General features: G+C 39.6%; 1 protein-coding gene across 2 annotated transcripts in view; it reads left to right on the top strand.

The window, feature by feature from the left end:
- Positions 1–22,784, top strand: part of cars2 (cysteinyl-tRNA synthetase 2, mitochondrial) — a 134,679-nt gene that overhangs the window by 7,355 nt on the left and 104,540 nt on the right. Inside the window, exons 1-3 of one of the 2 annotated variants that reach the window (XM_028799569.2) lie at positions 62–635; positions 11,944–11,994; positions 19,780–19,897. In XM_028799569.2, coding sequence (XP_028655402.2) covers positions 382–635; positions 11,944–11,994; positions 19,780–19,897 — 423 coding nt within the window. In that variant the 5' untranslated portion in view covers positions 62–381. Of the gene's footprint in view, positions 1–61; positions 636–11,943; positions 11,995–19,779; positions 19,898–22,784 lie in introns of those variants that run through there. The other variant, XM_051926344.1, reaches the window with a different exon arrangement.

Genomic DNA, 22,784 nt, shown 5'->3' with positions numbered 1-22,784 from the left:
ACAGTGATTGGTTGAGCAACCTGATCCTCCTCCTTGATTGGTTGTTTAGTAAGACCCGCCCCTTCCGTCTTTCTGCCTGTAGTCATGGATGTGGAGGGCGGTAGCGGACGCAGCAACAACCAGAGGAACAGGCGGACGTCAAGTGTGAGACTGTTGGCTTCACACCCCAGTTTAAACTCCCGCCCCTGCGCCGGTTTTGTTAACTTCTTGACACGCATGTCGCAGGCACAGACTACCGGGTTTACTCGTTTCAGTTTTTAAGTTACTTGTACTCTACTGCCAGCTAATTTGCATGTCCGAGAAGCGACTCGGATATAAAGGAACACCGGTTTTTCGGGAAAAATAAAAGAATAGTAATAAATTCAGGAGACGACTGCGGCGATGAGCGGAGCTGGCCGCTTGTTGCTGTGCCTGGAGCAGTGGAGCCGCAATCCAGTGTTGCACACCACGGGTAGAATCCGCGGCAGAGGACTTGGTCGTCCCGTGGCGTGTTCTGTCCGAGCCAACACGACGGAGAGGAGGTCCGAATATCAGTGGCGGAAACCGGCAGGATTTGACACGGGCCTGCTGGTCTACAACAGCCTTTCGAAACGAAAGGAGCCGCTCATACTGGCGAGGGAAGGAACTGCCACCTGGTACTCCTTGATCATTTTTTTTAATTTTTAACGGATATTCTGTTACACATGACAGTTATGACCCGTAGCTTTTGAATAAAAAAGGCATCGTAGTAAAACTTGTTTATGAATTCAGCTCCCGTTATATTAGATCGGCGGTGAATTATGTAGTCCCTTCTGAGATGAACAGACCACAGCCTCCCCGTCTGTCCTAAATAAATAAGAAGTAGCCCATCTTTGGATAAAGCGCCATGCAATAATGAAATGAAGATTAGAGTCGAGCTCCTGTCAGATAAAAAACAGAAAAATCCATCCATCCATGCATGCTTTGGAGTTGTACGGACCCCAGTAGTAGTAGTGGTGGTGGTGGTGTTGGGCTTAGAAATAATTTACCAAGATGCACCAAATACATTAACGTGCACAGATATACAAAAGGTGATAAGTAGAATATTTTATCAAGATGAGCTCAAATCGTTATTTCTTTTTGTATTTAGCAGGCGTCTTTGTCCAGGGCGATCAGATCAAATCCTAACCGATGTACCGTGACGGTGGGCGTAAATGTTAAAGTAAATATTGCATTTTACATTGACAAAGGATTACATGTATGCTTTTAGGGGCATCCTTGGGAATCTGGGTGTAATTGTGAAGATGCTGGGTAGTGTAGCGCTCATATTATGTAGCATCGAAATCAGCAGATGTTATTTTCATGGGTCTAAAATGCTTAAATGAGTTCACCTTTAAAAAAACAGCACCTTTGGTCCTCATAGTACAAGGACCTAGCTGCTCCTGAAATCCCACCCGAGACTGTAGGGCAGGAGCTGCAAATTTTATTTGTTTTATTTTTAGCAAGTATTTGGGGGCTTTGCCCCCTGCTCGCTTCGTTTGCCAACCACCCCCTCCCTACCTGGCTTGCGCTATCTGCCAGCCACTTCGCGTCTCTGACGCTCATGTATGTATAGTTCACTTTCACCAAAAAACAAATCTTTTTAAGAAACACTACTTTTTCCTGATGGCAACACGAATTAGACAATCTACAAGTTTAAATCCGAACAATATATATCGATCTCGTTTCACTGTTCGGTTATTTCACCGAGTAATAATTTCCATTTGTTTGCGCTAATGCGATCTTTACTATCATTTTTTTGAAACTTTTGTATTTTCGTACTTCCATTACCTCTAACCTGCTCTGCATGTGTATCGCGGCAACGTTTTTGAATTCTTTACGACGTTCTACTTTGTCATCTACTCTTTGCCTTTTATTTCCGGCCCTGGGAGTGGTTAAATCTCATGGCACAAAGTCTCGTCTCGCAGGACGTTAAAGTATCTCTCTGAAAAGGTCTCGTCTCAACCCAGGATTTTTTTTATTGTAATATATATAGACATGGTAAGATGTTCTGATGTAAGTGGCATTATGTTGCACCTTTAAAGATGGGACTGCTACTAGACTTGTGTTACGCAACTTCAAGTCATAGGGTATGTCATACGTGCCGACTGCATTTTCTGAACTCATTGTTGTACCGTGTCCATTTACATGACTGAAAATCACTGGGCATGTCAAATTTGCAATAGATTCCTGCTGTGAACCTCCAGAGCTCCACTCCATTGAGGAGGTTGTCGCTTTATGTTACGTCAGTGATAACCCCTGGCTACACTATAGTTAAGATTAGGGTTGTGGGAGCAGTTATCTGACTCGAGTCAAGTAAACCAAGTGACAAAAATTTGCAATTCAATTGGCTGTCCAGCGGAGCTACTGAATCACCAAACTGCGGAGTCTGCAGCTGGTTACCCATTTCCAAATTTAGCAGCCGTGTCACAACCATCCAGTACATTTGTGATTGTGAGTATTGTGCTGCCTGATGGCTGATGAAGGGTAAACAGCTACAGCTGATTCAGCCGCAATCTCTACCTTTTTTTTTTTCTTTTTTCTGTTCTGTTGTAGCACATAAAATACGAGACATCAGACAGACGAGCTTCTCTTTTGTTTGCAAGTTCCAAAAGCCCCGCGTTCCTTACTCCTTGTCCCTGCATTCAATGCATGGTGTCCAGCATACAAAATCAGAAAATAAACAAAAGGTGAAGGTGTCTGTGATGTTGAACTTCTCATGTCCATAAAACATTTTGATGGTGTTTTTTGAATGGGGTAGAAAATCAACCGTTTTGGAAATGTCTGCTGTGGCAGAATTAGAGCACCAACGAGTTAGGGAATTGAATGGTGGGTTTTAATTAACAACAAGAATTGGCTTCTGATTAAGAAACTGGTTGGAGTGAAGTTTTTTGGAGTTTGAGGCCCCGACTTAGTTGGTCATCTGTTGGGCCGCTTCATATCTCATTTCTGTATGGTTGCCGTTTAAGAAAAAAAATGAAGCAAGTCGGAGGATTGGATCTTTAAAAAACAAGACAAGAAAGTTATTTTCCATTCATTTTATTAGCAAAAAATTGCTCACGAATTAAGAAAAGGGTTAGCATGAAATGTACCACCACAGTAGCACTCCAGGACTGTAGTGTGAGGCTTCTGATTTATATAGTAATGTGAATCAAACAAATACTGTATACGTATACTCGCGTATAAATTGGGTCTTGAAACCCGAAAAAAACAATTGTAAAATCGGACCTCAATTTATACGCCCGTTCAAAAATGCGACACTTTATTTTATTTATTAATTTTTTTTTATCGTCTTGCCTCCTCCAATCTCACATCAGTTGCTTAGGTACATCAAAGTTTGTTGCAGCAGCGCAGTTACCAATTTATTTTGCTGCTTCAACGACGTGTAATTTAAAACCATCTGCATATTTTCTTCTGATCGAATGCTCCGATGAGGGGTGCTGTTATGATAAAGGTGTATGAGGGTGTGAGATACAAAAAAACAGAAATCGGTGCAAATGTCACTTCGGAATAGTTAAGAGTATTACTGTGTGGTCATGTTGGCACGAGAGAGAGAGGTTAGCAGTACACGCTGATACAGCACATTGCCCACCCACATACAAAAAAAGGCCGTGTGCTCCGTGGTTACTCTCTCAGGTGGGCGTTAGCATATTGTAATCTCTTGGACCAATAGTGTGAGTTTTCCACATTCGACTTATACGACCGACATTATAAAATACCAGAAATGATACTGTAAAATCAACTCCCAACTTATCCGTGGGAGAACTTGTTTTCGAGTATATACGGTAATTATTATTTTTTTTATATAATTTAAATAGCAGTAAAACTGAGGTGCTCCTCATTGGCTATAAATGTACACTCACTAAGGTTAGCCATTCTTCCATTTTAATTAACAACATTAACACCAACATCTCTTCCCAGGTTAACAGCCTGGACGTCATTCTAGACAGTACCCTCTCTTTTTCCTTTCATATAAGTATTGTATATACTCACGTCTAAGTCAGGTCTTGAAACCCGAAAAATCGATCATAAAATTAGAACCCGACTTACGCGCCTGTTCAAAAATGTGACACATTCTTCTTGCCTCCTCCAATCTCTCATCAGTTTCTCAGACACATCGAATTTTGTTGCAGCAGCACAGTTACCAATTGCTTTCTCCACTTCAACTACTTTTAATTTTAAACCAGCTTCATATTTTCATCTGATTGAACGCTCCATCGTAGATAAGGGATGCTGTTATGATAAAGGTGTATGAGGGTGTGAGATACAAAAAACAGAAATCAGTGCAAACGTCGCTTCGGAATAGTTCAGGTATTACCGTGTGGCCACGTAGGCACAATACATAGGGAAAAAAAAAGGCCGTGTGCTCCGTGGTTACTCTCTCAGGTGGGCATTAGCATATCATAATCTCTTGGACTAATAGGGTCGGTTTTCTGCATTCGACTTATATGACCGACATTATATATAATACAGGAAATTATGCGGTAAAATCAAGCCCCGACATATCCGTTGGAGAGCTTAAACGTGAGTATGTGCGGCAGTTCCAGCATGCATGTGGTTATTGTATGACAACGATCTTAAAAATTCATAAGTTGCACAACTTCAAGTCATAGGGTGTGCCATACGTGCCGACTGCAATTGTTGATCTCATTACTGGACTGTGTCAATTTACACAATTGACATTCGCTGGGCATATTGAGTGACTGTTTAATGCACAGTCATGCTCGCTCCTTGTTCTGTCAGTCATTAGCATACTGTCTGATGGAGCCGATGCTGTATGAAGGGTCCTCTGTACTTAAAACACAAGACCTCAGACAGATGAACTTCTCTTCTGTTTGTGAGGTCCTTAAATTCCTTGTTGCTGCATTCTACACATTGTATTAGCAGATGAGCATTCATTGGTTGTCTGCTCTCATGCACACGTGGCTGCCCCTACAAACTAAACAGAAAATCAAACCTGCTTGGACTTTATTGGAGCGAGTCGCTGGGTATGACTACAAGACCGCTGGTCACAGGAGCTCCCCGCCGACTGCCTCCAACTTGTAAATGTAGGCTACTACTGAAAGTTGACGTGGCCTTTAGTGTAGGGTCCCAGCTGCTCATCTTTGCATTTTAGCCATCTAAGCGTTACATTTTTTCTTGGCTTGAAAAAGTATTTTTATTAAATCTTTCTACCGTAAAACGTGCAAAACACAAAGTCAGAAATGTAGAAAGTATTACAGTGATCCACATAATAATATCAATATTTAACAGTCAACGTATGTATGTATGTTCCAGCATCACTTCCAAACGTCTGGAGCGATTTTCATGAAACTTGGTAGACATGTTTCTCATTGGCTGACTAAAAATACTGTAGGGTGAAATCAACCTTAACCCACCCCCTTCTGGGTAGGGTGGGGGGTGATCTTGGTTTTCTTGTATGTTGTCATCCAGTTGACACTTGGAACGATCACCAGATGGCGAACTGCAGGTGACTGCCAGCATTCTTGATGTTTGAGCACCGCCAATTAAATAGAGTTGGCCGGTTCATCTGGATGATAACATACATACAAGACCACAAGACAAGCACATTAGTGAGTCTTCATTGTTTGTTAATTTATTTTTATTTTTAAAGTTGTGTTTTTTTTATTATATTTTTCTCAAACAATAAAAAAAAACTTTATTTTCCTCCCAGGCAACACTGGGAATTTCAGCTAGTGATGAATAATCTATATATATAAAAGTCAATGTATGTGTGTATGTATGTATGTTCCGGCATCACGAGCAGCACCGCGCCCCTGTTGCTTTTGAAATTAAATAGTTGGCTGGTTCCGAGCATCAACTGGATGATAACATACATACAAGACTGTAAGACAAGCACATTAATGAGTCTTCATTGTTTGTTAATTAAAAAAAAAAAAAACACGGGCAGCGCTGGGTAATTCAGCTAATATTTAATAAGAACCGCACATGTGAAAGTGACGCAAGTGTCACTTTTGGATTCACCAGAACCGCTTTCAGTTTCCCTGCCTGAAGACTGATTCACTTCGTCATCACTGCAGATGAGAGGCGTTTCTTATGAGACGCCATTATGGGGCCAGGAGAAGACACGTCTACATTGTTATTCGAGTGACACTCGGCACGAACACTGTTGGCACTTTTACAGCCCGAGTAATCCTCAGGTCTTAATGTGAGAAGTGTCTATACCGGTTATTCCCAATGTGGAACGTGCACACCCCACTGGGGTGGGGGGGGGGGGGTGAATTTGATTTTTTAGGGGGGCAATTCGAGAATTTAGGTACATTAAACAATTTCATCCATCCATCCAACCTCTTCCGCTTATCCGAGATTGGGTCACGGGGGCAGCAGCTTGAGCACGTTAAACAATTTATAAAATGAAAAAAACAAATTCACTGTTGAAAATGATAGAAAAATTTTTTTTACAGAGACGTTTATATAAACATAGAAGGGATGGAGAAGAACCCTTTAATTTATGATTTTACAACCGGCTTGGGTTTTTCTACTTAGAAATTTTTACCATTAAAATAACATGAATTGTAACAATGATTATGAAATTTTACAATATAACAAAAATATAAAATGATCAAAATATTACATAAAAAGCTATCATTAAAGTTATTTTATATTTATGAATATCACGTCTCATATGTTTTCAAAACTGTATTTGCTGTATTTTCATATTACTTCACATTATATTATTTTTTTTAACTGATTCCTTTGTTTGTACTTCAACTATCCTTGTTCTTTGGAAGCTTGTTTAGACCAAATTAACGACATTATGGGCTTCCTCCAAATGAGTAGGTGTTCACTTTTTGAACAGGTAATAATAAGAATAAGGTATACGTTATAGTGGGGGACATCATGATTTTAGAGAGGCCTAGGTGGGGCATGGCCAAAAAAAGGTTGGGAACCACTGGTCTATACTAGTGATGCACTGATATGGAAATTCTGGGTGATACAGACAACCAATATGTATTTGTCCATCTTTGCCAATACCGATAACCGATGGCTGATATATATATTTTTATTTACTTCAGACATGAATGTTTTAGGTATGTTGAAAATATATTATGCATTATCAAAGAAACAATAGTAGCATGTGAAACAGAGATTAACTTTTTATTAACTTGCTGAATTATATGCTCTTCTTTGCTATATAAGCAGCCAGTACTTTATGCTGGGGAAAAAGAGCAAGATATGGCTCATCTCTATAGAAAAAATACTCCAGGTCATGTACAAAAATCTGCTTAACATACATAATCTGAGTAACTTAAGCACATCAAGACACCATGTCATTACATAACATGGGCATTGGGTATATTAACAACAAAATGAATGCATATTCATTGTGCTATAATCAGACATATATTGCTTTAAGTAAAACTAAAGTAAAAGGTACAATGAGGCCAGTAACCCTGGGCTTAAGTTGGCTTCTTTAAAAGTAGAAATGGTAGGTTTTTCTTAACAAAAAGAAGCATTTTTGCCTTTTCATCAGCAAACCTGTTTCTCTTTTCATTTACTATATTTGACACAGCTGAAAAAAGGCATTCACTGTCTACACTGGTGCATGGTGCCGATAGGTACTTGATCACTGCCTTGGCCAAGGTTGGGCAACGGGCTGCATTGCTTTTCCAATACTCGAGGGCGCAGTTATTTCTGGAGATAGGGGGCTCGCTGAGATAGTTATTCAGCTGAAAAAAACAAAACGTTTACAAACATTTACCTATATTATAATAAAAAAATATTGTTATTATTAGGTTGACCTTTTTGTGGTTTAGAAAAACAGGACAACCACCTGTACCAACCACAGCCATTAATAAAAACTTGCAATGTTGAAAGCTTGATGCATATTGATTTGGGTCATATAAAGGGCATTCTTGTTGACAAGCCTGAATTGTATCGGTTAAAATGTACATATCTGACCAATTTCAGTGTCATCATTTTTAATGAACATCGGCTGATAACAATACAGTTCCCGATATAGCGTGCATCTCTAGTCTATACTGTTGCCTGAGTGACACTCAGGACTAACGCTAAGGAGTTTAAACAAATAAACGGTGGGAGGTGTTGTGACCCAAAGTGTTTAAAAAAAACTTTAAAATGTACATTAATGACATCACGAGGTACTTCACAGTTAGATAGTTGTTATGGAATTGACGTGTATTTTTTTTTTTTTTTTTTTTTTTTTAAACATACAGGCAGATTTAGTGACTTGGTCAGGTTTCACATGATGAGTCACCAAGGGGGCTACTGGACCAAGCAGCCGCCTTCTGTGCCAAATTTTTGAAATTTGTTACCTGAATGCCTTTAGCAAGAATAAAGGCCATAAGCGTAAGCCAGTCCACCATCATTTTTATGTAACATTAAGTTCAGGTTTATTGTCATGTACATTAAAGTAAGATATTCATTGTACTGTGTCTCCTCAGAATGGTGACAATGATACAACACCAACAAAAAGACCCTCAAAAAAAAGTGAAACATATACAGTATACCATTTATGTAGAATATATAGATTCAAGGACAGGAATAATATTTCTTCTTCTGATTGTCTGTTCACTAACCTGATGACCTTGTTGAAAAAGTCAGTGGTCCAGAAGGGAGGACTGACAAAAGCGACTGTGAAGGATGGCTGAAGGTCTTTAATTGAGACAGCCGCCTTTCTACAGCAACAAACATTGTGTATGTCCTGAGCAGAAAGCAGCTCAGTGGCTGCCATATTCTGTGCCACCTTCACCACCTCTGCAGTGCTTTACGATCTCGAGCCAAGGTGGTGGAGGATGAGGATAATGTGATGAGGATGGGACTCCGCTGTGCACCTGTAAAAGGGTGTGAGAACAGATGGAAAAATGCAAGCTGCCCTCGGACATCTGAGGAGGCAGAAGCTTTGGTGTGCCTTCTTGGCAACAACTGAAGTGCGTCATGCCCTCTTCATTTTGACATTGATCGTCACACGAGGAAATTTCGTTAGATAGATTAACAGAATAAATAGAGTTTAACCAACTAGTGTAGTGTAGTTGAAGGTGGCCGCTCAGTGACTTCTGTATCTCGGTATTGGTTTGGACACATTAGATTAAAATGTTTTGAACAATACATTTGGACAGAATTCCTGTTCTTTTAAAACTGTGTAAATTCTTATCTTCAGTTTTCTCCTCAATTAAGGACCTTTGATGTTGTGTACAAGATTGATAATAGAATTTAAAAAAAATGCACAGACACTGTACTGTAAATTGTGCTTCTAACACAGGTTCATCTGAATTCTCTGAATTTTTAAAGTACTACAATGGGAAAAAAAATGAAGAAGAAACGAAGCACACAATTTTAGCACATTATACTATCTATTTATTTTGTCGCTAGCTATGTTGAAATCAAAGTAATCAATGCACACCTCAGTGTTATTGTTTGTAGCGCACTGTGCAAAGTGCCATTTGGTATAGGATTTGTAAAAGCAGTGTTAATGTTTATGATGCTCCATGTGTCGAATGAAAAATGTAATGCATTTTATTACCAAAAATGTTTCTGATGCACCATTTATTGGAATGACAAATGCAATGCATATGTCTTTGTTATATGCCATTTGCTATGGGATTCGTGAAAGAAGTGTTAATGTTTGTGATGTGTCATTTGTTGGAATGAACAATGCATATCTCTCAGATGTGTGCCATTTGGTGTGGAATGTGTAAAAACTGTGTTAATGTTTGGGATGCACCATTTGTTGGAATGACCAATGCAATGCATATGTCTCTATGTGCCATTTGGTATGAGATACATAAAAGAAATGTTAATGTTTATGATGTGCAATCTGTTTGAATGAAAAATGCAATTCATATGTCTCTGTTGTATGCCGTTTGGTATGAAATGCGTAAAGGAGTGTTGAGGTTTGTGATATGTCATCTGTTGGAATGAAAAATGCAATGCCTATGTCTGTTGTATGCCGTTTGGTATGGGATGCATAAAAACAGTGTTAATGGTTGTGATGCACCATCTGTTAAAATGAAAAAAAAATGCAATACATTTTACTACTACAAATGTTTGTGATGCACCATTTGTTAGAGTGATGGAGACATAGCAACTGAATGGCCATATGGACAGACACACAGACGCTTATCCTTTTATTAAGTTGGATGTTTGTTTTGTCATATTTTATCTATCTCTTGTAGAATAAACTGACTTTAATTTTTCACTTGTTATGTTTTCTATTTTCGGATAAGCAAGTGCCATTAGTGGTTGAGTGTTATCATTTGTGCACACCACTTCATGAGTCCAGTCATCCTTCCAACCCAATCTGTAATTCTTGGCCAGCCGGGATTAGTTTAATTAATTTCTCATTAAATTATTTCCTTACTTCAGATGTGCCTTTAAAGTGCTTCTACAGTCTGGTTTGCTGCCTTTAGAAATTTTGAAAAGCAGAATGGCAGGAGCTGTGATTGTGCTGCTGCCACATGGATCCAATATGCTCGTTCATGGCCATTGCCCATGTGGAGTTTGTCCTGTCCTCGTCTGTGGAGGTTTTTGTGTTCCCACATCCCCTAAAGATGTGCTGGTTACTCAATTGGCCAAGCGTGGGTGGGTGGGTGTATGTAAGTTATTGGGCCCTTAGATGGACTGCCATCTTGTGCAGGGCTGTTTCCTGTCTTGCGTTCAGTTCTGCTGGGATATGCTGTGCCCACCAGAATTGGATTAACAGAATTTGAGATGCTGAATTTATAATTTTTTTTAACAAACTGTAATCCTGTACTTGTATACTAAACGGACGGCAGTATTGTCGTCACGCAAATCGGTGGGGCTGCCACCCCAGTTGCTTAATTTTTGGAATTTAAATGATTAGACTGGCCTACCCCAACCACAAATACTAACCTTAGTTAGTGGGGGTGGAGCATAATTACCTATAGGTCCGTAATGTTAATGTCCTCTTTGGGGGCCTAATCTTAAAAACGAAAATCCGACTTTCGTCGCGATAATAGAAAAGGGTACTAGCCGTCCGTGCCATCCGTGTAGTACACAAATACCTGTAATCCTAAATACTTGAGTGTTCTTTGTAAGTATTTTCTAATATTCCTAAAATGTGTGTATAATCTGAAAACCAGTCAGAGGAGTAGTTCATTTACTTTTTTCCCATTTTGGATGTCAAAGCAAATTTTGTTAAATATGTACAATAATGTACATTAATGACTCTGGTGACTCTTTCTATGAAGTTAGTAGACGGATTGGGAGAGCATGGGGGGTCATGAGGTCTCCGGAAAGGGGTGTGTGGTGCTCCTGATATCTGCAAAAGAACGAAGGTCCAAGTCTTTAGAGTCCTGGTGCTCCCTGTTTGTGAGACATGGACGCTATCCAGTGACCTGAGATGAAGACGGGACTCCTTCATGTGTGTCTCTTCAGAGAATCCTTGGGTTCCACTGGTTTGACTTTGTGTTGCTCATGGAGTCCCGAATGAGGCACATGACCGGCATTGTGAGGGAGCGTCACTTACTGCACTACGGCCATGTGGCACAATTACCTGAGGGTGATCCGACTTATTGTTGAGGACCTGAGTGGCTGGACCAGGCCAAGGGGAGGGAAGCACATGTAACACCTGGCTGCAGCAGATAGAGGGTCATTTCCGGAGGGTGGGACTGGACCGCATGTCTTCCTTTGCCAACCAGGATCCCGAGCTGTTTCATCATGTGGTGGTTGGCAACATGCTGTACCAGTGTATGCCCCCCCAACCTGACCTGACCTGAATGTACATGTCCTAAAACAAAGCAGAACCCCCTAATTGACACTTAAATTCTGTATTCATGCCTTACTTATAAAAATAAAAAAACATTTTAATTAGGTAATGAATTCAATGTGTAATCCACAATAGCTGCTGATGAATGGATGAGTTGACAGTTGCATTGCTGATGACTTTGTGTATTTTAATGATGCCAAGTGCTCTCATAATTGTTCTGTTTTCTCTGTTTCTAGGTATAGCTGTGGCCCAACTGTCTATGACCATGCACATCTTGGCCATGCGTGGTAAGTAGTACAGCAATAAAACAATATCTTTACACAGAGAACCACAGACACAAGGAGTAAGTGGCCAAGTAGTGTGGTAGACAGCAGGACTTTAGGGACTTTCAAAACTCAACTTGATGTTATTTTGGAGGAATCAAGTGGACAGGATAGGCAAACATTGTTGGGCTGAATGGCCTGTTCTTGTTCATGTTAAAATGTCTTTTGTGATTTTAAGTAAGCAGATTTGTTTGTTACTTAGTAAAAGGAAACACTTTATTGGTAACTCATCTAGTAATCATTGTTTACCAGCAAGGAGGCTGTCATGCACCTTTCCAAGTATAAATAAGCCAGTAAGTTATTCTTGGGCAGACGGGACACATAGTCAAGGTTTTCATACTACCAGTTGGGGGCTGCTTGCCATCATTTGCTCACCTCCTCCTGATTTATTAAATTCTGCACTTCAGGTGTGCCTTTAAAGTGCTCATGTAGTCTAGTTTTCTCCATTCATGAATTTTGTAAAGTAAGCTGAACTCGGGGCAGCACAATGGCACCGTTGGTTATGCTGCTGCCACATGGATTCATGTGCTGTGTTCTGATCTGCTTTTACACTCTTTACATCATTTAAATTTTCAATCTTAATGGTTTATTTAGGTTATCAAAAAACTCTTATCTGATAATACGTAAATTGTATTTAATTAAACAAAGCGGTATCAATGGATATTTAGTTAATATTCCAGTTTTTATTGCTTACATTCAGAATGTTGTTCTTTGGACCAACAGAGAAAAATAAAAGTGTTCAATACACAACTTTTCCAACATGAAGCTTTAATAGTGTCAGTAAAATATTGTAGGCCATTGTGCACACAATACAAAAAAATCACTCATCGTGTAGAGCAAAATCAACTGCAGGAGTTTTGGTCAAAATCAATAGGCTTCTAGCATTCTGAAATGACAGTAATTGTGACTAGTTTTATTTTAATTTAGTGATTTGTTATAAGTTTAGTTCACAGATTGTCATTCTGACAAACACACAGAAGGTGGCAATGGTCAGGGATACCTCAAGGACAAAAATTCAATGAAAACTGAAAGGTGGAACATTTTTGACTCTGTCTGCTGCTTTGTGAATGCCATGCTTATTATGTAATGGCTGCATAATTTCACTTTTAAACTTTGTTAAAAGATCTATCTATCTATCCATCCATCCATCCATCCATCATATAATTGTACCAGTAATGGCGGCCTGCACGATAACGTGCAGTGAATACACTTGACTTGACCATTCCTAGTCTTCATCCTCTTTCTCTGTACGTTTACCATTCGTTTGCTCAGAGGTTGATGCGCTTGCTGCTTCCTGAGCAGCTCATCTTTTCTCCACCCTAGCAGCCCGCTTCTTTTGTCTGCATCTTTTCCCGTCAAATCTGATTAAGTCAGTGTTTGTGTTGCAATTAGTATGTTTTTATTTAATTTTTCACTTAAGCTGGCACTTAAATCTTCAATCTGCCTCAAGAATAATGTAAGATATGAAGAGGTAGGGGAAGTGACAGCGAAGGTGGTAGTGATGAGAACGGCTGCCTACTGCCGAAAGTTGATTCTACAATAAAATAAAAATAAAAAGAGGAACAACCTTGGAGGTCAATCATAATCCGTAAAGCGGACAGTAAACATCACGTAGTATATGTGTACCAAATTTCAGATCAATAGTTCAAATGGTTTGTGAGCTACAGGTGATTTAAAATCCTGGAGAAACTAACAGCCACCGTAGCGTTTTTTATATATATATATATATATATATAATATACGGTAATCCCTCGCTATATCACGCTTCGCCTTTCGCGGCTTCACTCCATCGCGGATTTTATATGTAAGCATATTTAAATATATATCGCGGATTTTTCGCTGCTTCGCGGGTTTCTGCGGACATTGGGTCTTTTAATTTCTGGTACATGCTTCCACAGTTGGTTTGCCCAGTTGATTTCATACAAGGGACGCTATTGGCAGATGGCTGAGAAGCTACCCATCTTACTTTTCTCTTTCTCTTGCGCTGACTTTCTCTGATCTTGACGTAGGGGGATTGAGCAGGGGGGCTGTTCGCACACCTAGATGATACGGACGCTCGTCTAAAAATGCTGAAAGATTATCTTCACGTTGCTATCTTTTGTGCAGCTGCTTCCTGAAACGACATGCTGCACGGTGCTTCGCATACTTAAAAGCTCGAAGGGCACGTATTGATTTTTGCTTGAAAAACAAACTCTCTCTCTCTCTCTCTCTCTCTCTCTCTCTCTCTCTCTCTCTCTCTCTCTCTTTGTCTGCTCCTGACGGAGGGGGTGTGAGCTGCCGCCTTCAACAGCTTTGTGCCGCGGTGCTTCGCATACTTAGAAGCCAAACAGCCCTATTGATTTGTTTGCTTTTCTCTACCTCTGTGACATGATCTGCTCCTGACACGCACTCCTTTGAAGAGGAAGATGTGTTTGCATTCTTTTAATTGTGAGACGGAACTGTCATCTCTGTCTTGTCATGGAGCACAGTTTAAACTTTTGAAAAAGAGACAAATGTTTGTTTGCATTGTTTGAATAACGTTCCTGTCTCTCTACAACTTCCTGTGTTTCTGCGCAAATCTGTGACCCAAGCATGACAATATAAAAATAACCATATAAAGATATGGTTTCTACTTCGCGGATTTTCTTATTTCGCGGGTGGCTCTGGAACGCAACCCCCGCGATGGAGGAGGGATTACTGTATATATATATATTTATATTTGTATTTATTTATTTATTTGAGCTCTTCGTTTGTCTTGAGGCTCTCTAATAGATAGATACTTTATTAATCCCAAGGGGAAATTCACATACTCCAACAGCAGCATATTGATAAAAAACAATATTAAATTAAAGAGTGATAAAAATGCAGGTATAACAGGTATAATAAGGACATTATTAAGTTTATGTAGACAAAAATAAGAAACAGCAGCTAAGAAAAAATGATCTAGTAGACTGTGGAAAGTAAGAAACTTAAACAACTTATCACATGGTCACTCCTGCACCATCTTTTTTAGGTGAGGCTTAAAGAAATCCTTTATGCCATAATAACAATATAAGTTGAATGGACAAAAGCTGAGTCACCCCTGGCTTTATCTTATTTAATAGCATTTATCTTCTCTGTGAGACCAAAGAACAGCCAGCAGTTTTGTCTGGCATGGATGACATCAATTTGCAGATATAGGTGACATTAATTTTTATCTACTTCTCTATGCACCAAATTCTACATTTTGTCCAGATAAGTTGAATGGTACTGCCAACTTTTCACTCATTGCTCCAAATAGATCTCACAGATTTTCTCTGGGATTTAAATCTCGGGATTTTTCAGGCCAGTCAAGATGAGGGAACACTTCAGATTGTCCACAGTTCCAGCTGTATGCACATAACAGTTGTCGTCTTGGAAAACTGGGGTAGCCTTTCTGTATTCACTCTAGGGATGAAGCACAAATGGTAACACAGTTTGTTCCAACACTGCTTATTATGCAAGCAGAGAGTTTATAAGTATTCAACAAAAGTTGGGACACCTATAGGAACTGTCTTCGGTCATGGACATTCTGTCAAGACAATGGCACACGGCGACAGTCTCTATCTGTGAGCACTGTCTCTTGACCACAGTTGTGGCGACGATTAGTGTTTGACTTTGATGTACTGTAGTCAACCATGGTTACAAAAGGGATGAGTATTGGGTCTAATCTGTCCTGCCTCAAGAAAGGACATATCCTCAGGGGGCTGACAAGCACCCCCTGCTGGATACATGTACACCACTGCTGGAAGACCCATTGGATGGTACTCTTTGACATACCCCCAAAGTCAGCAATACACTATTCTCTTTGTCATGGCCGAATGCAGTAATGCCTTTTTGCCAGTCATTCACACTTATTGTGCGGACCATTTTTCACTGAGAGAACCAAACACATGTGACACATCACTACTCCTTGTCACTCTGTGTTCCCTGTAGCACACAACACAGCTATTTGTAAGATAAGAAGAAGAGCAACATTTAATTTTATAGCACGTTTTCATACAAATGATGTAGCTCAAAGTGCTTTACAACATGAAGAAAGAAACAAGAAAAAATATAAAAATGAAATTAGGCAATACTAATTAACAGCGAATAAAGTAAGGTCCGATGGCCAAGGAGGACAGAAGTTAGGAGCACGTGCTGATACAGTGCGTTGCTGCACCCACCACACGACAAGCTAACTCAGGATCCAGATTAGGACCCGAGTGCAGCCATGCCACACTAGTTCAGATGGAATGGAACAGTGGGAGGTTTTTTATGGTGGCTAGAAGTGCCAATTCTGCCACCAGCCCCCAAGTTTTTCCCTGCATTTTGGAGGGCCTACGTGCAGGGATGGATGCAGATTAATGTCATACCCAGGACAGAGCAATTGCAGGTTAAGGGCCTTGCTCAAGGGCCCAACAGAGCAGAGTCTCTTTTGGCATTTATGGAATTTGAACTGGCAACCTTTCGATTGCTAGTGCAGATCCCTAGCCTCAGAGCCACCACTCCACCCTCAGGGAGGACAGAAACAACAACAAAAAAAACTCTACAGGGCTAGGGAAAAAAAAACAAAACAAAATCTGCAGGGGTTTCGATGCCACAAGACCACCCAGCCCCCTCTAGGCATTCTACCTAACATCAAGGATCTCAATCAGTCCTTGGGGGTTTCAGGCTTCACATTGAGGAATTTGATGATGACGGTCATGTGGACGTCTGGCCTTCAATCCATCACTGCAGGGACTGCATGGTGCTTTGATCAGGTGGCGGGGGTGCAGAATACCAGAAAAAGAACAGCGGAGAAAGTATGGGTTAATAGAGATTGTGGAGCCATGAAAAAAAAAGATAATTCAATGCATATACAGAATATCAGGGTTACACTAAAATGAAGCTATGAGAAAGCCATGTTAAAGTAATGTGTTTTAGCAGTTTTTTAAAGTGCTCCACTGTATTAGCCTGGCAAATTTCTATCGGTCAGGTATTCCAGATTTTAGGTGCATAACAGCAGAAGGCCGCCTCACCACTTCTTTTAAGTTTTGCTCTTGGAATTCTAAGCAGACCCTCATTTGAAGATTTAAGGTTATGATTTGAAATGTAAGGTGAAAGACATTCTGAGATATAAGATGGAGCAGATTATTGAAGGCTTTGTAAACCATAAGCAGGATTTTAACTCTTTCAGGGCTGATGGTCGACTTTTGTCAAAAGAAGGAGTTGACGGTGGTAATCAACTGTACACTGTGAAAAAAACAACTGTTATGTTTTAGTTGGACTCTCCTTGCTAGAAGGAAAGTTAGCTTCATTGGTTTGACCAAGATTTCCTGTGCTTGTGTGAGTAGCAAGGCGCAAACAACAGCAAAAATGACACTGACATCTGGTGAGAGACTGCATAAAGCAAACTACTCCGTGGACGATGTTTTGCCTATTACCTCTGAACTGGACTATGACTTGATGGATTTTGATACAAGTGATCGAAAACGAATTTGAGGTTCCAGCTTGAGTTGACTGGTCCCCAGCTAATTACGGTGCTGAACGGGTTCATGTAGCTGATACGCCTACAGCAGTGTTCGCCAGGGAGGAGTGCCACTTAACTATGATAAGAGGTAGAAACTAGATTACCATGCACTGTGACCATGATCACTGCTGCTGCCACCTCAGCCACATAAAGACAGCTTGGCAGCAAGCCTGCCGCACATTCTTGTCAAACTGGCTGCCACAGCATGCAGAAACAGACGTTTTATCTTGATTTCTGTGTGAAACCATTGCTTTTCAGAAACTGTTTTTTGAAAAAATATTCAGCCCTCAAAGAGTTAAAGTCAATTCTTAATGGCACAGGTAACCAGTGTAGTGACATCAGCACTGGTGTGATGTGCTCAGATTTTCTTTTCCTAGTTAAGATTCTAGCAGCTGCATTCTTCACTTGTTGTAATTAATTGATGTCTTTTTTGGGTGGTCCTGAGAGGAGTGCGTTACAGTAATCTAGTTGACTAACAACAAAAGCGTGAACTAAGTTTTTTATCTTGCAAAGTTATAAGGGATCTAACTTTTGCTATATTTTTTGAGTAAAAAAAATGCTGTCATAGTAGTCTGATTAATATGTGATTTAAAATTCAGATCAGAGTCAATTATTACCCCCAAATGTTTTACCTCTGTGTTGACTTTTAAGCCTAATGGATCAAGTTTATTTCTAGTATCCTCATTATATCCACTTTTGCCAGTCACTAAGATTTCCGATTTCTGCTTTAGTTTAAAGGTGGTATTCATACCATTTTGGCGTCTGAAGTATGCATTGCCTCTTACATGGGCTGTGACTATTTTTTTTGTCAAGGAAGCTTATATGAGTATACGTATGCAACACATAAAAATATATCTATAGAAAGATATACAAAAATATATAATACAGTTTCTTCAGGGGCACCACTTGAACTTGATCAAGGGAAAATCACACACAAATGTTTGAAAATAATTCTCCACACTGATATTGGCATATACATGGAATAAATGCAGTGAAGTAAACCGTAGGAGTTTGAAGACCTTCACGTCTCGGCAGAAATAGTTGCATGAGTAGAGATCGACAAGCTAGGGTGTGTGACAGTCCGGGTCGGCTCCAAGCTCCCTGTTTGCTTCTAGGAGCCTCATGAGTCTGGCACCATTGATAATATACCCAAGGATGAGACAGGTAATTGAGCACACACAGTCAACAAGGGGTTGGTGCAAAGTGATTTTATTAAAACCAACAAGAAAATAGTGTTCCAAAAAGTGCAGTGTGAAAATGATTATCCATAAGTAAATAATAAGGTTCAATAAAATCTAAGTGAAAGGCCATGAGTTGAAATTCAAATAATCCAATGATAAAGCCAAAATAAAAACAACAGTCAAGAAATAGCTGTGTGTCATCAGCGTAACAATGAAATTTAATACAATGGTGCCGAGAAGTATTACCTATTGGGAAGATATAAATGAGAAAAAGAAGCAGCCCCAAAACAAAACCCTGCGGAACTCCCTCAGATTGCATTCTCAGATTTAAAGCCCTCTTTACTTGAACCAATTGCATCCTATCAGTGAGATAGGAAGAAAATCATTGGAGGACGAGGCCACAGACCCCAAACTAGCTAGTTGTTTCAAAAGTATCTGATGAGATATGATGTAAAATGTGGAGCTGAGGTCAAGAAGTACAAGAATTGATAAAAGTCCCATAAGAGTCGTGTTCAGTAGAGGCAACAGTATGCCCTAGTGAAGAGGGTGTTTCTCAGTGCCATCCCGTCTAACAGCAACAGCAAGAGACTGAAAATACAGCTAATGGTGTCCTCCAAGTCACAGCTTTTGAGTATTTTAGGATCACTCCTGTCCAAGCCATAAATTACTGAAGGCCTCTAGGGATTCTGTGCAGGGCGTGTTCATCCTGTACGTTCAGCAATAAGCATCTCTGTCAAACAATGACCACTTGCTCTTTTAAAGCAATCCATAGAATATGCAGAACTGTAATAAAATATTGAAAACTAAATAGTAACAAACCTTTGATGTTTTTTAATTTTCTGCAGTATTTTTTTTATTTTTGGTCATAGTTTATACAGAATACTAATTAAAATAACAGCAAAAATTAATGTCAGGAATGTTCTCCTCGATTCTCAGTGTGTTTTTTAAAACATAGATAATATGTGTGTGTGTGTGTGTTTTTTCTCACTTGCAATCAGAAACTTTTCTCACAGTTTAAAATGCTGTATTTACCTTGGCCAACTGCTCCTCATCTCTGTGTTTTGTCTTTCAATTCTTCAGCTCCTATGTTAGATTTGATATTCTGCAGAGGATTTTAAAGAAAATCTTTGGAATCAACATCATCCATGCTATGGTGATCACAGATATCGATGACAAAATTATTAAAAGAGCATCTGAGGTAAGTATGTGTTTTGAAAAATTCATTTTTTGGGGGAGTTAAAGACTACATCTTCATCTCTGTATATTGGAACATTAGAACACTCTAGACGAGAACAGGCTATTCAGCCCAACAAAGCTCGCCAGTCCTATCCACTTACTTCTTCCAAAAAACATCAAGTCGAGTTTTGAAAGTCCCTAAAGTCTTATTGTAATATTAATAGTATCTATCTATCTATCTATCTATCTATCTATCTATCTATCTATCTATCTATCTATCTATCTATCTATCTATCTATCTATCTATCTATCTATCTATCTATCTATCTAATATTATATACACATTTTTACTATCTGAGCAGTATGGTGGTATGGTGGTAGTGCTGCTGCCTTGCCACAAGGAGATCAAGGTTCACGTCTCTGGTTGTTCCTGTGTGAACTTTGTATGTTCTCCCATTCAGTTTCCTCCTATAGTCCAAAGACATGCAGGATGGGTGGCCGCTGATTGGCTCCTGTGGTATGTTCACCCTGCGATGTGCTGGTACCCAGTGCGTCTGATGCTTACTGGTTTAGACTCCAGCCCACCCATGACACTGCAGTCAACTTTTAAAAAATAAATGTACATTCGTGCTTTTACTATTACAAATATAAAAAGCTAACATAGTGAAAAAATGAGTGCATGCGGGCCCGCCTGTATGCCCTATAAATAAAAGGCTGTCTGTTTTATTCTATTATATTTAAAAGAAGCTGAAAAATTGTAACGCTCAAAACGTCACCAGAGATAAATCTTTATACGGGTAAGTTGGGTATTTTCCAAGCCAGTTATTTTTTCACAGTTATGGTATATGTTAATTTGCCATGAAAAAAGAAGAACAACAACTGCAGCATTCATGAAATGAGCTACACAAGACTTTGCTCCTGCGGGTGAAAGGTTTCAATTGAGACACACTCATTTTAAAGCAGAATCTCACACTTTTTGTTTCTTATTAAAACAACTTGTACAGTGATGTCCATAATGTTTGGGACAATGTCACAAATTTCCTTGATTTAACTCTCTCTCTCTCTCTGCACAGTTTAAAATTACAAATCAAACAGTTCAGATGTGATTAAAGTGCATACTGCAGACTTTCATTTCTGGGATTTGCATAAATTATGGTCACAGCATGTTGAAATGACAACACTTTTTCTACGTGGTTTTTCCCCTTTTTTAGGTCACCATAATGTTTAGGACACAGCAATGGCAGGTCTATTAAAGCCATTTTCATAATTAGTCCTTTGTCACATATATCTTGCATGTAATGACTGCTTGAAGTCTGCGATTGATTCATAGACATCAGCAGGTGCTGAGGATCTTCCCTGGTGATGCTGTAATGCAGCCATCTTCAACTCTCCCATGTTTTGCAGGCTTGTCCCCTTAATTTTTCTCTTCAGCAAGAGTAAGGCCTTGCTCAATTAGATTTAAATTGGGTGAGTGTCTTGGCCCCTTCAGAATTTTACATTTTTTTACTTTGAAAGACATTCTGTTTTGCCTCAGCCTTCTGTTTGGGATCATTATCTTGTTATAGGATGAAGTGCCGTCTAACCATGTTTAACGGATGAAGTGGTCTGCTTTGGATCTTGGGAAGCTCCTTCTTGGTTTCACACTGTGCCCTTACCATCACCATGATGCAGGTTCATCTTTGTCTCTTCTGTCCTACAAGACCTTTTTCCAGAATTCTGAAGACTCTCTTAAGTCCTTTTTCATAAACTGTAATCTGGCCATCCTGTTTTTGTGGTGTTCGTTTTGCAGTGTGTCCTCTGTATTTCCCTTCATGAAGTCATCTGCAGATGGTCGTCTCTGACGCACACATGTCACCCCCATGATGACTGTTTCTGGTTTGTCAGATAGGCGTTTGGGGTCTTTTTCTTTACCATAGTGAGGATTCGTCTGTCACCTGCAGTGGAGGTCTTCCTTGGCCTACCAGTCCTTTTGTGAGTACTGAGCCCACCAGTGTGTTCTTTCTTCTTCATGATATTCCAGACAGTTGATTTTGGTCATCCTAAGGTTTTTCTGATGTCTCTAATGGTTTTATTCTTGTTTTTCGGCCTCATAATGACTTTCATTGGCATAGCTCTTGTCCTCGTGTTGAATTATGGTAACTTCAGACTTCAAATGGTAGAAGCAAGCCAAGGTATCTTATGAAGCAATGAAACCCACCTGGGGAATCACAAACATCTGTGATGCCAGTTGTCCTAAACATTGTGGTGCACCTTCTGAAATAGGGGTCATGGTTGAAAAAGTGTCTACATGCTATGACCGAAATGAATGCAAATCCCCTTCAATGAAAGTCTGTAATGTGCACTTTAATCATGTCTAAATTGTTTAATTTGTAATTTTAAACTTTGGGACAGAGGATTAAAATGAGGAAAAATGTGTTTTTCTCCCAAACATTATGGAGGACACTGTAAATCCATACTGAGCTAGTGTGTACTTTAGAAACTGAGGGGTTTGTATTTGGCCTTTTCCCTGAAATAAATATTTGAAAGCATAACCAAATAACATACTACACATATCACAACAGGTCCTGAGGTATTTCATGTAGTGTTACCAGGGATATTGTATTTTTTATTTTACTTTTTAACAATACAGGCAGTGCCTGGGTTACGTACGAGATAGGGACTGTAGGTTTGTACTTAAGTTGAATTTGTCGGAACAGGTACATTATTTTAACAAATGCTATTGTTGACCGACTGTAACTAAGTGAATAACCAATGAACTGTAACTAACCAATGAATGATGGAGTTTCACCTCTTTCTGACCTTTTTATTATTTCTACTTTATTTTCCATGGTGATGGTTTTTCTCTTCTTTACTATATCACCAGCACTTGCATCAGATTTGTGTTTCAAAGACATTGTTGAAGGGTGAAG

This window comes from Erpetoichthys calabaricus, chromosome 4 (genome assembly GCF_900747795.2).
Source record: "Erpetoichthys calabaricus chromosome 4, fErpCal1.3, whole genome shotgun sequence".
Lineage (NCBI taxonomy): Eukaryota > Metazoa > Chordata > Cladistia > Polypteriformes > Polypteridae > Erpetoichthys > Erpetoichthys calabaricus.
Note: the sequence above shows the minus strand (reverse complement) of the source record. Positions and strands in the feature narration are given on the sequence as shown.